Source organism: Rhinopithecus roxellana, chromosome 3 (assembly GCF_007565055.1).
Source record: "Rhinopithecus roxellana isolate Shanxi Qingling chromosome 3, ASM756505v1, whole genome shotgun sequence".
NCBI lineage: Eukaryota > Metazoa > Chordata > Mammalia > Primates > Cercopithecidae > Rhinopithecus > Rhinopithecus roxellana.
In genome coordinates, this window is record NC_044551.1 from 34,224,201 (window position 1) to 34,238,201 (window position 14,001).

Genomic DNA, 14,001 nt, shown 5'->3' on the forward strand with positions numbered 1-14,001 from the left:
ACCACTCAATTAAAGAAGGAAAATAGGCACAAAATTGGAAAGCAGTTTACCCAAAATAATACATGGAGTTAGTAAAATAGGTCCCAAATATGTTTCCTAAAATTAGATTTCCAGTAATCAGGGATTTACAGGGACAATAATTATTATTTAGTTAATTACTGTTCATGCAGTTGACTGCGTGGCAGACATCTGGGATCCAGAGTGCTCATAAGGACTCTACATGTTTTTACCTTGCTTAATCCTCACAACAATCAGAGAGGTTAGTACTATTATTAGCCCAACTTACTGATGAGGAACTAAGGCTTAGGAACAATATGAAACTGGCCCAAGGTCACATGGCCAAAACCAGGATTCTATCCCAGGGAGTCCCATTCCAATAAAAAAGGGGACTCCCTGTCAGAAGTTACTGAGAACTTGTTCAGGGTGCCCTCCTTTGCAGGAGGACAAAATAAAATGAAATGCAGATGGAATAAGAGAGCAAGATCAGTGTTTACCTACCAAACAAGTGAGGAGTAAAAAGGCTGAAAGAGGCCGGGCGCGGTGGCTCAAGCCTGTAATCCCAGCACTTTGGGAGGCCGAGACGGGCGGATCATGAGGTCAGGAGATCGAGACCATCCTGGCTAATACGGTGAAACCCCGTCTCTACTAAAAAATACAAAAAACTAGCCGGGCGACGAGGCGGGCGCCTGTAGTCCCAGCTACTCGGGAGGCTGAGACAGGAGAATGGCGTGAACCCGGGAGGCGGAGCTTGCAGTGAGCTGAGAGCTGGCCACTGCACTCCAGCCTGGGCCGCAGAGCAAGACTCCATCTCAAAAAAAAAAAAAAAAAAAAAAAAAAAAAAAAAAAAAAAAAAGGCTGAAAGAGCCCAAAGCTGGGGAGTTGTAGGGAAAATGTCAGACTCAGGAACAGTTGATAGGTGGGTAAATTAGTACAACCAGTTCAGAAGGCAATTTGGCTGTCAGTGCTTAAAAGTGAAAATGACCCAGTGATTCCTTATGTGGAATTTATTGCACAGAAACACTCAAATGTGCATGCAAAAAGTGAATGCATGTGGCTTTTCATCACTGCAGTCCATAATACCCAAAAATTGGAAATCACCTATAGAGAAGGCATTAAATAAAACTACCATCTATCTGGACAGTAGGATGTAATGCAGCCCTTGTGGGGCGGGGAGAGAAGTGAAATAGCACCACGTACTTTGACAGGGAAATATCTTTTACATACTCTAAGCAAACAGAGCAATTTGGGGAAAGGAATGTGCAGTATGACCCTGTTTTTTAAAACCTGGAAGGATTCAAAATAAAACTGTTAACTCTGATCCCTTCTGCTTAAGTGGAGTATTTTTACTCTAGACTTAACAGACTTTTTGTGATATGTATTTTTTAAATTCAGCATGGATTGCTTTTGAAATAAAAAATATATACAAATCTGGAAGGGAAAAGAAAAGAAATGAAGATATAGCTCCTTCCCAGAAGGAATTTACAATCTGGGTGACGAACCAGGATTCAGCCAGCCCTGGGATGGTTTAACATGAAAAAGCAAATAATAAAATAACAAAATACGATCTGCTTGTATGAATTCTATGGGGTGCAGAATAAAGAAGTCCATCTGAGTTAGGTGGGGCTAAGCAGAGCTGCGTTCCTGGAGAAGAATGGGCCAGGATATAAAGTATATTTAGAAAATGGTCACTACTTATTATTTTCAAGATGCCAGACTCTGTGTCAAGTATTTTACATGGATATTTTCATGTATTCACCATAATTCTATGATACAGATATTGTCACCATTTTACAGATGGGAAAATTGAGGCTGAGATGGCTAATTAACTCTTCTAAAGCTGAACAGCCAATAACTCAAGAGGGGTTTCAATATGGGTCTGTGTCATCCCAAGTTCTGGGTTCCAGCCACTTGACCACACTACCTAACCATAATGAGCCAAGGGCAAAGAATGGCCCTTGGCTGCTTCTTCTCAGAGGAATAAACAGTGTAACAAGCCCAGACCCAAATTTGGCAGTAAATGCCCATAAGAAAAGTTGGCATCACCCACTCACCTTTGGCTGAACACTTCTCAAGGCCATGGTCCTTGGAGGGTACTTTGTAAGAAAATGAAGGCAAAAATCTAGCTCATCATTGTCCCTGACAAGGTGCTTCCAGTGTGATGGACGTGAAGAACAACCAAAAAACATATGCCACACGGACATGGGGGAAAGTGAAATGTATGCCCCCTTCCTAATGCTTCATTTGCTCTATTGAATGGCCTGTTAGCTGCCATGGTGCAACACCACACCCCAAACTCATCTCTGTATTCCCACAGCTTGTCCTCTTAGGAGCTTAGTGTTTGTGGGATGGATGAATAAATGAACACATGAATGAACATATAAGAATTTAAATAACTATGACTACCATATGCTGGTCTCTTGATCCAAAACAATGGGACCAACAACAGTACCTTCCTCACTGGTACCTTCCAATTATAATTATTAAATAAGCTAGTGGTGTGAAGAGTTAGCACAGGACCTGCAGAGCACACACACAAGATAAATGGTGGCTATGATGAATCTTAGCTATTAGTATTATTGATATTCGTGCAACCTTTAAAAGAGCCAGTTTCTCAGGTTGCGTCCTCATTAATCCATTTATTGCCTATTTCACAACCACCTTCAACAGGGTTGGCACCAAACGAAGTTACAAGTTTGTCCTCAACAAACATGCTTTCCTGCTCTAGATCCTGTCCATGGTTTTACCATGTTGGCCAGGATGGTCTCGAACTCCTGGTCTCAAGCTATCCTCCTGCCTTGGCCTCCCAAAGTGCTGGGATTACAGACGTGAACCACCATGTCTGGCCCTCTCCAAAATTTATTCCCCAGTGTCCCATTTTGTCAAGGCCAGTTTCCTATGTTCTTCAGACTCACTGACAGAAATAAGCCCATCCCTGTGGACAGAGACAACTCCCCGCATCAGGGAATAACTAGGTGTTCATATACCATAGTTGCATTTCAGCTGGGGCCTTCTGTACAGAGTCTTAATCCAAAAGAGTAGCTCCAGTGGTGAAACCCCAAACTAATGGTGTGAATCTTGTCACAAAACAGGCCACAAGATAGTGCCCTCCCTTGTCTCACCTAGACCAAACCTAGAAAGTATCCCACTGCCACATTTCCCCCCGACCTGAAAAGAGGTCAGTACTTACACTTGGCGCTTACATCCAGGTATGGATAACCCTCTTTCTAAGTTGAATTCCTGACTGACTGAGTCCTGCACCAGGAGCCCAGTCATTGACCCCCAGTAGCCACCACTGAGTTACTGCGCAGAGAATTAGGAGTCAGGCTCCTATATTTCTTCTTCTTGATTATTTCAGGTTTGAAACAGGCCAAATCTCAAATAATCAAGAAAGTGAAATGCTACAGAGAGGAAATGCAAGAGCAATCCAAAATCAAAGATGGGAATCCATGTGGCATCTGTGCCAACCACCTCAGGGATTTTCAGCTACTCTCTGGGTCTCGGTGTCTCCACTTGCAAACTGGTTGGACTTGGCAGTTGCTAAGATCCCTCCCATTCAGATACACTCTAAGAGTGTTGACTCTTCTTTTAACAAATAAATTCAGTGATGATCCCACAGACCAGGCCCTTGGGAAGCTCAGTCGGAGAAGTAGAACACAAAATATGCCACAAGCCAGGTGGCAGGGACAGAGCGTTAGAAGGTACAAAATGTTCTAGAAAGTATTCCTTTTTCTTAAGATATTTAAATTTGTATATACAAGAGGAAAAATCTGAAAGTATAGATACCAAAATATGGTATTTTGGCACTGCAGAGTTATATGTGCTTTTAAAATAGTTTTTCTTTTTGCATTTTTATATTTTCTTATCTTTACACAGATTATTAATTGCATCTTCTTTTTTTAAAAAAAAACACATTTTTATTCAAATAGAATTTAGTTTAAATCCCAGATAATATGACAAGCATGCTGTGTGACCTGGGGCAAGTCATTTAACCTCTCCAAGTTTCAGCTGACTTATATTTAAAATGGAAATTGTTTTGAATGTTGCCATAGAATGTTTTGGGATCTCAAATTCAGAGGGGTGAGTTAATCATGTTTCTTATTCGTAACATCTCATCATCATGAGTCTATGCCAGGCCTGTCTCATTATATTGATTTATTTCCTTTTATTCCCATTCCCATTTCCCTCTGCTTCCACCCCTAGGCATTCTGTCTTTAATATGTTTTTGTTAATTTGAATGTGTTTTTGCAAAATGCATGTGGTTGTTTGGTGAACTACTTAAATGGCATTATGTCATAAACCTCATTCTATTTCCTACTTTTTTCACAAAGAACCATGTATTTCAGATCTTTCCATGTGGTCATGTGGACATGTCACCCCGGGCCTCTAAATGCTGCATAATATCTAAGAATGCATCTACCCCATTCTACTTTTCCCAGGAAGGGACATCCAGGTTGTCTCCCACCTCCTGTCACTACAAACAATATTGCCATGAGCCCCCTCATATATGAGCCTTATGGACTTGTGTGAAAATTCATTGAGATCTGTGACCTGGAGCAAAATGGCTGGGTCACAAGGTGTATGTATAGTTAATTAGACCAAGTGCTACCAGAATCATCTCTAGGATGTGTGTACGGCCTGTGCTCCCACCAGCCATGTACAAAGCTCCTCGCGTCCCCACACCCCACACCCCTGTGTAACTTGGAAGTATCCAGCTTCCTAATTTTTGCCAGCCTATCAGATATGTCCCTTTGTGGTTTTCATTTTCATTGTTGTTTTTTTAGAGAATGGGTCTTACTCTGACAGCCAGGCTGGAGCGCAGTGCCACGATCATAGTTCACTGCAGCCTTGAACTCTTGGGCTCAAGGGATCCTCCTGCCTCAACCTCCCAAGTAGCTAGGACTACAGGCACGCACCAACACGCCTGGTTAATGCTTAATTCTTTTGTAGAGACGGGATCCCCCTGTGCTGCCCAGGCAGAGCTCAAACCCTTGGGCTCAAGTGATCCTCCTGCCTTGGTCTCCCAAAGTGCTGGGATTACAGGCATGAGTCACTGCACTCGGCCTCTTTGTGGTTTTTATTTGACTGCCTAATATTTTGATTATCTTTTCATATGTTCATTAGCCCTTGAGTTTCCTATTTTGTAAATTTCCTGCTAATTTCCATTGCCCACGTTTCTACTGGGAACACTTTTTCTTGCTGATTTGTAAGAGTTCCTTGCATATTCTAAATATCAATCGCTTGACTGCTTTGGACATTGTAAATATCTTCTCAGATTCTTGCCTCATGATTCGTCCTTTTGAAGTATTGTTTTTCTTCACCCCTAGATCAAAAAAATAGTCTTTTATGTTGTCCTCTTTTACCTTTAAAACTTTACCTTTCACATTTAGGTCTTTAATACACCTTCTACTTTCCACGGAAATAAGTCGGCATCTACCTCATGACGTTTTGTGAAGGATAAACTAATATCGGGAAAGCACCTAGCACAATGCCTGACCCAAAAGAGATGTGCAATTGTGGGCGATTATTGTTACCACTTTGATAGACGGTGCCAAGTGCTAGCAGAAGAAATTATAGGAGCTTAGATGCTGTTCAACTAGATCAAGAAAGGTTTCATGGACAAAGGCGAAGTTATTGAGGCTGGCCCTAAAAATGAATGTAGGATTCATTCATTTTGAAATGGAAAGGGAAGTATTCCGGGCCGAGGAACTGGCTCGGGGAAAGGCCTGGCGGCAGAAACGCTGCGGGTTGACAATGTTGAGGAGCATATTGGGGCGAGAGCTTGACTACTCACAAATTGCTGTCTTTCTGCCCGTGCCCACCCCCCTCCCCACTGCAGGCTCCTTGTTCTCCACCCTGAAGCCCCCCGACGCCGTGTTCAAGGTGGTGTTCTGGCTGGGCTACTTCAACAGCTGCCTCAACCCCATCATCTACCCATGCTCCAGCAAGGAGTTCAAGCGCGCTTTCGTGCGCATCCTCGGGTGCCAGTGCCGCGGCCGCCGCCGCCGCCGCCGCCGCCGTCGCCTGGGCGGCTGCGCCTACACCTACCGGCCGTGGACGCGCGGCGGCTCGCTGGAGCGCTCGCAGTCGCGCAAGGACTCGCTGGACGACAGCGGCAGCTGCCTGAGCGGCAGCCAGCGGACCCTGCCCTCGGCCTCGCCGAGCCCGGGCTACCTGGGCCGCGGCGCGCCGCCGCCAGTCGAGCTGTGCGCCTTCCCCGAGTGGAAGGCGCCCGGCGCCCTCCTGAGCCTGCCCGCGCCTGAGGCCCCCGGCCGCCGCGGCCGCCACGACTCGGGCCAGCTCTTCACCTTCAAGCTCCTGGCCGAGCCCGAGAGCCCCGGGACCGACGGCGGCGCCAGCAACGGAGGCTGCGAGGCCGCGGCCGACGTGGCCAACGGGCAGCCGAGCTTCAAAAGCAACATGCCCCTGGCGCCCGGGCAGTTTTAGGGCACCCGTGCGCAGCTTCCTTTCCCTGGGGAGGAAAACATCGTGGGGGGGAGGGGAGGGCGGGGCGGAGGGGGTTGGGGAGCGTCCACGCCGGGTAGACGCGCGCCCCAAGGGGAACCGGGGGGGAGGGCCGGGGAGAGGGGCAGCTGCTTTTCTGGCAGGGGCATGGGTGCCAGGTACCACGCGGAGAGCCGGGCCGAGCATGCTGAGAGCCTGGGGGACCCGACGCCGCCGGGATTTACCTCTCTCTCCCTCTGTGTATATATAAACGAGTCCCTCTCTACTTGTATTTAACCGTGGGTGCAAGTGAGTGTGTCTGTGCGGTGTGCGTGTGTTCCGCATGTGTGCGCGCGTGGGGCCGCCCGGTGGGGGGGCGGAGCGAGTGTGCGCCCAGGAGGCAGCCGAGGGCGTTGTGTGTGTCGTGACTTCGTACCTCTCAAGCCCCTCCTTGTACTTCACTGAAGGATGGCACTTTGGTGGGGTTGGAAACAAAGTCGACATTAAAGGTCATTTCTCCTGTGCGGCTTTGAGTGGTTTGTGGACAAGCGGCAGGCCGAGCCTTGTGTTTCCTCTTCTTCTGCTTCGGATTTGACCCCGTCCTAGGTCTTGGGCTCCTTCTTCGCTTTCCTTTCCCCTGCCCTTCAGTCTCCACCCCAGAAGAGCCGCTCTCACCACGTCCCGAGGACAATTAGCGCTGGCTCCCCTAGGTCCCATTTATGCCTTTGTGGTTAGTGACCTAAGGGGCTGCACCAATCTGGCCCTGTGGCTGAACGTGACACCCTGGACTTGCCTAATAAATCCTGCTTACCCGCTTTTGACCCTTAGCAGAATCTGAATCTTCCCGCGGCTCCTTCCTGCTGTGACCAACACTGAGCAATGTCTGGCTTGGTCCTAATCCCTAGAACCCCAACCCTAGCTGGGGTTCCCGGGCCAGTCCCCTAAATGGGCCTATTTCCTGAGAGGATAAAGCCCAGGCAGACAGAGGGGCTGGTTCCCTTCCCCTTCCCTTTGCATCCCCAGGCCAACACTCCACTGATTGTTTGCCTGTGCCCACAGAACTTGAAAAGACATCCAAACTGCAGACATTTCTGGATAAGGTATGGATCCTTGGGGCCCAGCAGCACACAGGAGCACAAGAACCCTCCCAAGCTTTGCTAACTTGTGACCCTGCCTGGGAAAAAGCACTGAGGAAGGTCACACAGAAAGGTGGAGCATTCTTTGGAGTCAATAACTTGGGTTCTAGTCTCAGTCCTACTACTGATTTATTGTATGAAGAGCAGAGTTACATCCCCTCTCTGGATCTTGGTTCCCCGTCTGTGTAATGGTGGAGTTGATTCTAAGGTCTTTGCTGCCTCTGAAAGCCCCGAGTTTGAAAAGAGAATAAAGGACAGTGAGTAAAATATGAAACATTTTTCTTCAGAGATTCAGAAAAGCCTAGGAGGAATGCTCTTCCCACATTCCATCCCTTTTTCTCTTTCTACTTTGCTTTTCTAAGTTGAGCTTCATAATTTTGCAAATGGCAAGGACCTCTTCCAATAATATTAGCACATCGACCATTCATTCTGTAGGTGATTGAGAGAGAAAATACTTAAAGGGGAAAGAGCCAGTGATTGATGTAGTTGAAAAGTGTAGGGGTGTCAGGTATGTCTGGATCCAGGGGCACAAACAAGATTGTCAAGCTACTCACAGTCTCTTTCTCCTTCCTGTAGCTTCCATCTTTTAGTTCTGCTTATCTTTGTATATTGCCCTAGTTTCCTTATTGAAAATGCCTTCCTCACGACATTCTTACAACTTGATACCCCCAAAAGGAGAAACAAGATTGTCCAGCAGTTCTGTCAAAAAATGAAAAAGAAAAAGAAAATCAGCTGGGCGCAGTGGCTCACACCTGTAATCCCAGCACTTTGGGAGGCCGAGACAGGTGGATCACCTGAGGTCAGGAGTTCAAGACCAGCCTGGCCAACATGGTGAAACTCCGATTGTACTAAAAATACAAAAAATTAGCTGGGCATGATGGTGGGCACCTGTAATCCCAGCTATTCGGGAGGCTGAGGCAGGAGAATCGCTTGAACTCAGGAGGCGGAGGTTGCAGTGGGCCAAAATCGCACCATTGCACTCCAACCTGGGTGACAAGAGCAAGACTTCATCAGGAAAAAAAAAAAAAAAAATCCTAGGAAGCCAGAGATTCTGTATCACAAAACCCCTTAAGATTTTGATGAAGGCTATAGACTCTCTTTCCATAAAAACGCACATACCAAAAAAATTACATTTTCATTCAATTTTAGATGCCATACCCCTGTGTAAGATCTCACTATCCTTGGTTTATATGCTCTGAACTGCATTTTAGTAATTATCTAGGCCAACTCCCTCAATTTTACACATGGGGAGACTGAGGTAAATAATTTTACTGGGTCACACCAAAGCTGTAGAACCCAGGTCTTCTGCCTCTTTGTCCAGTACCTTTTACATTCCCCTGTGCTACCATCCTGTAGTTAAGTACATCCTCCAACAGAGAGCAGTCCTTTTCTTGCCCAAATAGAGAAAAGAGGGCCCTAGGAAAAGAAAAATCCCAACTCCATTCCCAGAGAAGAAGGAATCGTTTGGGGCAGTTCTGAAAACATTGTGTTAGGAACACAAATCTTCTAACAAATCTTACAGAGACATCTGATATAAGATCAGCTCATAGTGGAGTGAAGAGAAGACAGAGCCTCCTCAGCCTCCTCCTCTTCCTGAGACCCTTGCTCTGGCCTGCCCCATTCACCCTGGGGTTCCACAGAATGATGTTTAAAAAGCACTGGTCTAGTGCAAGTAAATGGAATTTGGAGTCAATAGGGCCTGGGTTCAAATCTTGGCTCTGCATGACCTTGGGCAGTTCATCTTGCCTCTTCTGATCTAGCAAATGGACATGATCATCACAGCCCACCAGGACACACAAAGGATTCAACGAGATCATTGTAGTATAAACACCGAAATGCAAATCACTGGGCAGATGCAAGTTATAATTTGGACCTTGGATATCTGAAGCCACAAGGCACTAAAGGCATTTCCTGAGCTGCTCAGTTCTGATGATCTCATTCATTACTGGTGTTTGGAGGTCACCCAGGCAGCACAGAGAGGCAGTAGCAGCCTCCTGTTTCTTTCCAGAAGGAAGACTGGCCAAGCAGTGGCTTACATATCCCAGAGGGTACTAGGGTCCAGATCTGCCCCTAGCCAGAGTCTACATTTTGCTGGCCTTTCCAAATCACCTCCTGGTATCCAGGAGGACCCAGAGTTCATCAAGAGTCCCTCAGACAGACAGGTCCTCTCTGTTCTGATCTCCCAACAGGCAGCAAAGCAGCCCCACTTTTTCCTCTCCAGCCACCCAGACTGCTGGGCCATTGTCACCACTGAAGCATGCACAGGAATAAATCTGCCAACCCCAGTCAAGAGGCCAGTGGCTTGGCAAATGGAATACTAGTTAATTTTCCAGACTTGGACTCAAATTCCACCTCTGCCAGTTAGTAGCTGTGTGATATTGGGCAGCTTACATCATGGGTCTAAACCTCCATTTCCTTAACTATAAAATAGAGATAATAATACTAACTACTTCACAGGGACATAGGGAGGATCAAATGAGATCATGAGGCTAAAACAGTTGACACCATGCCAGGCACTCGGTGAGCATCCCATGAACAGTAGCTATTAACAGAGGTAGTCATTCTTCAATTATTTACTTGGATATATGAAATTTGGAAAATCTGAATATAGAAACAAAACAATTCAGGTTTTTTGGGTCAGATTCCAGGTTTTAGGACTTAGGGTCCACCCTGAAGAAGAAAGACGTAAGTTTATCACAGAGTAAAAGAATTTTGTTGGTCAGGCGCAGTGGCTCACACCTGTAATCCCAGCACTTCAAGAGGCTGAGGTGGGCGGATCATTTGAGGCCAGCAGTGTGAGAATAGCCTGGCCAACATGTGAAACCCTGTCTCTACTAAAAACATAAAAATTAGCCAGGCATAGTGCATGCACCTGTAATCCCAGCTACTCAGGAGGCTAAGGCAGGAGAATCGCTTGAACCTGGGAATCAGAGATTGCAGTGAGCTGAGATAACTCTCAGAGCGAGTTATCTCACTGTCTCAAAAAAAAAAAAAAATTGTCCTACAGCATGAAGACACATTACTCAAAAAGGTAATCAGTCCAAACTAAAATTAAAAATAACTTTAAACATTTAATAAAAGTTATAGAACATTCCAGGTGACAAAACCAAAATGGGTAAGGGAAGTATACATGTGTTAGGATTAGCACATCCTGTGACAGAAGAGGTGGAGGAGGGGACCAGGACAGTAGCCCCAAGCATGCACCTGAATTCAAGGCCCAGCTCTCCTACCCAAGTCAAGCACTTACCCTCTTGAGGCCAACCACTTTGCCTGTAAATTGGGAATGCGATTAGCACCTACTTCACAAGGTTGGGATGAACAATAAATAAGACAAAACATGAAAGAGCTTGGCACAGAGTAGGCACTATTTTTATTAACCATGGGGGACCTTGTATATCCTCCGTTCCAGCAGTTCTCAGCTTTTCCTGGATCAGCATTTCCTTTAAGAATCTAATAAAAGCTTAAGAAAAATGAACACAGCAGGCTCAAACTTCACCTATTATTCCTGCCCTGCTAAATCTCCCAAAGGACACATGGAACCCAGGTTATAAACTTCTTAACAAATATGCTTCCTCAATATACAGAAGAAGCCAAAGAGAACATACAAGAGTGAGGAATCTGGCCCTGTGTTAGACATGTGAACACAACATGGAGGGAGACCAAGACCCAGGGTCAGGGAACTCAGCCTGGGTGAGAGGCAGCAGGTCAGCAAGCAATCCCATTCAAGTGCATCACAGATAGAGGGTGGTCCACTACTGTTCTCACTTGGTGAGACCCCAGTGTCAGGCTCCATCTCCCATTGGAGGGATGGTGGTGATGGTAAAGTGCTCCAGGTTCTTGCAAGGAGTTTGCCCCCCAAGGTTGGTTGGATTTGGAAGAATTTGCATCCTTCCACAGTTTTGCCAGCTTATACCTGGACCTGCCTTTTGAAAGTTAAGAGCCAAGAATTTGACACCTTTTTCTTTAGCTTCCCCTTGACAGCCGTTCCCTTGGGCAATGAGTGGCTAACATCCAGCTGACTTGGCTGGAGTCAGAGGTTTAGTGTCCAAGCTAATTCACTAAAGTGTGGGCGTTGGGGTGAGGAGGGGGCACACAGGTATGAACTGCCCTTATTCCCTCTCTGATCTTCTTTCCTACCTTCCCTGTTTGCTACTCTTCAAATGATAGGGGCAGGGGGAGCCTCACGACTCCCAGCTCAGGGACTTTGCACTTGTTGTCCCCTCTGCCTGGAGCCCCTTCTTTCCATGTGGCCTCTTCCATGACCTCCTTCCCCGCTTTGCTCAAATGTCACCTTCTCAGTGATCATCCAATTTCTCCTACCGTTCAATTTAAAAGTGACTTCCCTATTGCCAATACCGTCCAGCAATCCCTATTGCCCTTTCCCGCTTTATTTTTCTCCATAGTACTTATCACTGCCTGACATATATTTTTCAAACTTATTTACATGTGTACTGTCTGTTTCCCCACACAAACACTAGAAGTGTATATTCCATGAGGATGCGGATATTTGTTTTGCTCACTGTTGTTTCTCCGCACTTCATGTAGTACCTGACACATTTTAGGTGCTCACTAAATATTCTTGAATGAAGAAATGTGTATTACCCTGCCATGACTGTGAAAATGCTACAGTAGCAGAACAGAGTGCTGTGGGAAGCACATGGCATTGGGTCCTACCTCTAAATTGATGGAGCAGTTCTGGTCAGGTAGGGCTTCCTGTAAGAAGTGGCATCTGACAAATGTCATCTGGGACTCACTGCCCTGCAACCCTGGTGTTTCCATAGTCAGTGCTCTCCCTTGTGCCCCTAAGTGGGGATGGAGTCTGAAGGCCTGCCGTCTGATTCTGGCTCAGCCCCTACCTAACTCCCTGGCCCTCTCTGAGGCTCTGTCTCTTATCTGTACTAAGCCAGAGACAATAGCTAGGCTCTGCGGATCTGTTACTTCAGCTTTTGTTCTCCCCTCCTCATTGCACAATCCTCAGATAAGCTATTTTTGGAGACAACTTCATTGGGATTAGTAACACAAACAGCTTTGGCCCTTGCTGATGGCTTTATTCAGAGAAACAGCATCTTCACAAGAGATTTACAAAACTGCTTGGGAGCAGAGGAAAACGCCAAAACCTAGTGAATGCTCTCAAATATTGTGTCAGCCACTACTGTCAGAGGCATGCTATGATATCACCAAACACCATCTGAAACCCAGCCAACCACTGACACCTGTGCAGTACTTCATTCGCTCATTTGTTTTTTCATTCATTCATTCTGCAAACTATTCTTAAACACCTACACAAAGCTTGGAGCCAAGGACTTGAGCAAAACCTGTCTTTGCTCTCACAAAAATTTCATTATGAAAGGGGAGATCATACAGTCATTCAAAATGGCCAGGTGTAGTGGCTCACAACTGTAATCTCAGCACTTTGGGAGGCCAAGGCAAGAGGATTGCTTGAGGCCAGTACTTCCAGACCAGCCTGGGCAACACAGCAAGACCCTATCTCTACCAAAAAAAAATTAATTTAGAAAAACCTTACATACAAGGTAGAAAGATATTTGTGTAACACACGAGTTAAGTATTAGAACCATAGAATCAGCTAGAACTGGATGACAATCCTGATTTTCCCATTTATTAGTTGTGTCTTCTTGGGCATATCACCTATCCTCTGAGAGGGTCAGTTTTCTTATTCTGTAAAATGAGAATAATACCTATCTTAAATTGAAGATCAGTTACACTTGGGATGTAGCATGTTTAGTGCAATATCTGGCACATGGTATTTGTTCAGTAAGTGGAAGTTATTAAGAGCCATTGTAGGCATACCAATAAGGGGCTTTGGGAATCCAAGGGTTCATGTCCACTTGCACAGAATAAGAAAGGCTTCATGGAGCTTTTGAGATGGGTCTAAAAGATGTGGCCGGCTGGGTGTGGTGACTCTCGCCTGTAATCCCAGCACTGTGGAGGCTGTGGAGGGCGGATCACCCAAGGTCAGGAGTTCAAGACCAGACTGGCCAACATGGTGAAATGCTATCTCTACTAAAAATACAAAAATTAGCTAGGCATGGTGGTGCATGCCTGTAAACTCAGCTACTCTGGAGGCTGAGGTAGGAGAGTCTCTTGAACCTGGGAGAAGAAGGTTGCAGTGAGCCAAGATCCTACCACTGTATTCCAGCCTGGGCAACAAAGCAAGACTCCGTCAAAAAAAAAAAAAAAAAAAAAAAAAGATCTGGCCAAGTAGAGAGGGCAAGGAGAGCAGAGGAAACAAAGCATGATGAGGAAGAGGAGAAGATGGGGCTGGGAAAGGAAGCCAGAGGCAGATCAAGGCAGCAGAAGGAGCCCCACCAATGTAAGCGGACCATTGTGTGAGGAGAGCCTAAGATTTGCCATAGAAGAAGGAAAGTCGTGTTTCACAGGGACCACCGGGCAGCAAAAGAGAGAG

At 46.1% G+C, this 14,001-nt stretch overlaps 1 protein-coding gene across 1 annotated transcript in view; it reads left to right on the forward strand.

The window, feature by feature from the left end:
- ADRA1B (adrenoceptor alpha 1B) overlaps positions 1-6,964 on the forward strand; it is a 58,119-nt gene extending 51,155 nt beyond the window's left edge. The window contains exon 2 of the mRNA XM_030927623.1: positions 5,837-6,964. Coding sequence (XP_030783483.1) covers positions 5,837-6,444 — 608 coding nt within the window. The 3' untranslated portion in view covers positions 6,445-6,964. The remainder of the gene's footprint in view (positions 1-5,836) is intronic.
- The last annotated feature ends 7,037 nt before the right edge of the window (positions 6,965-14,001 follow it).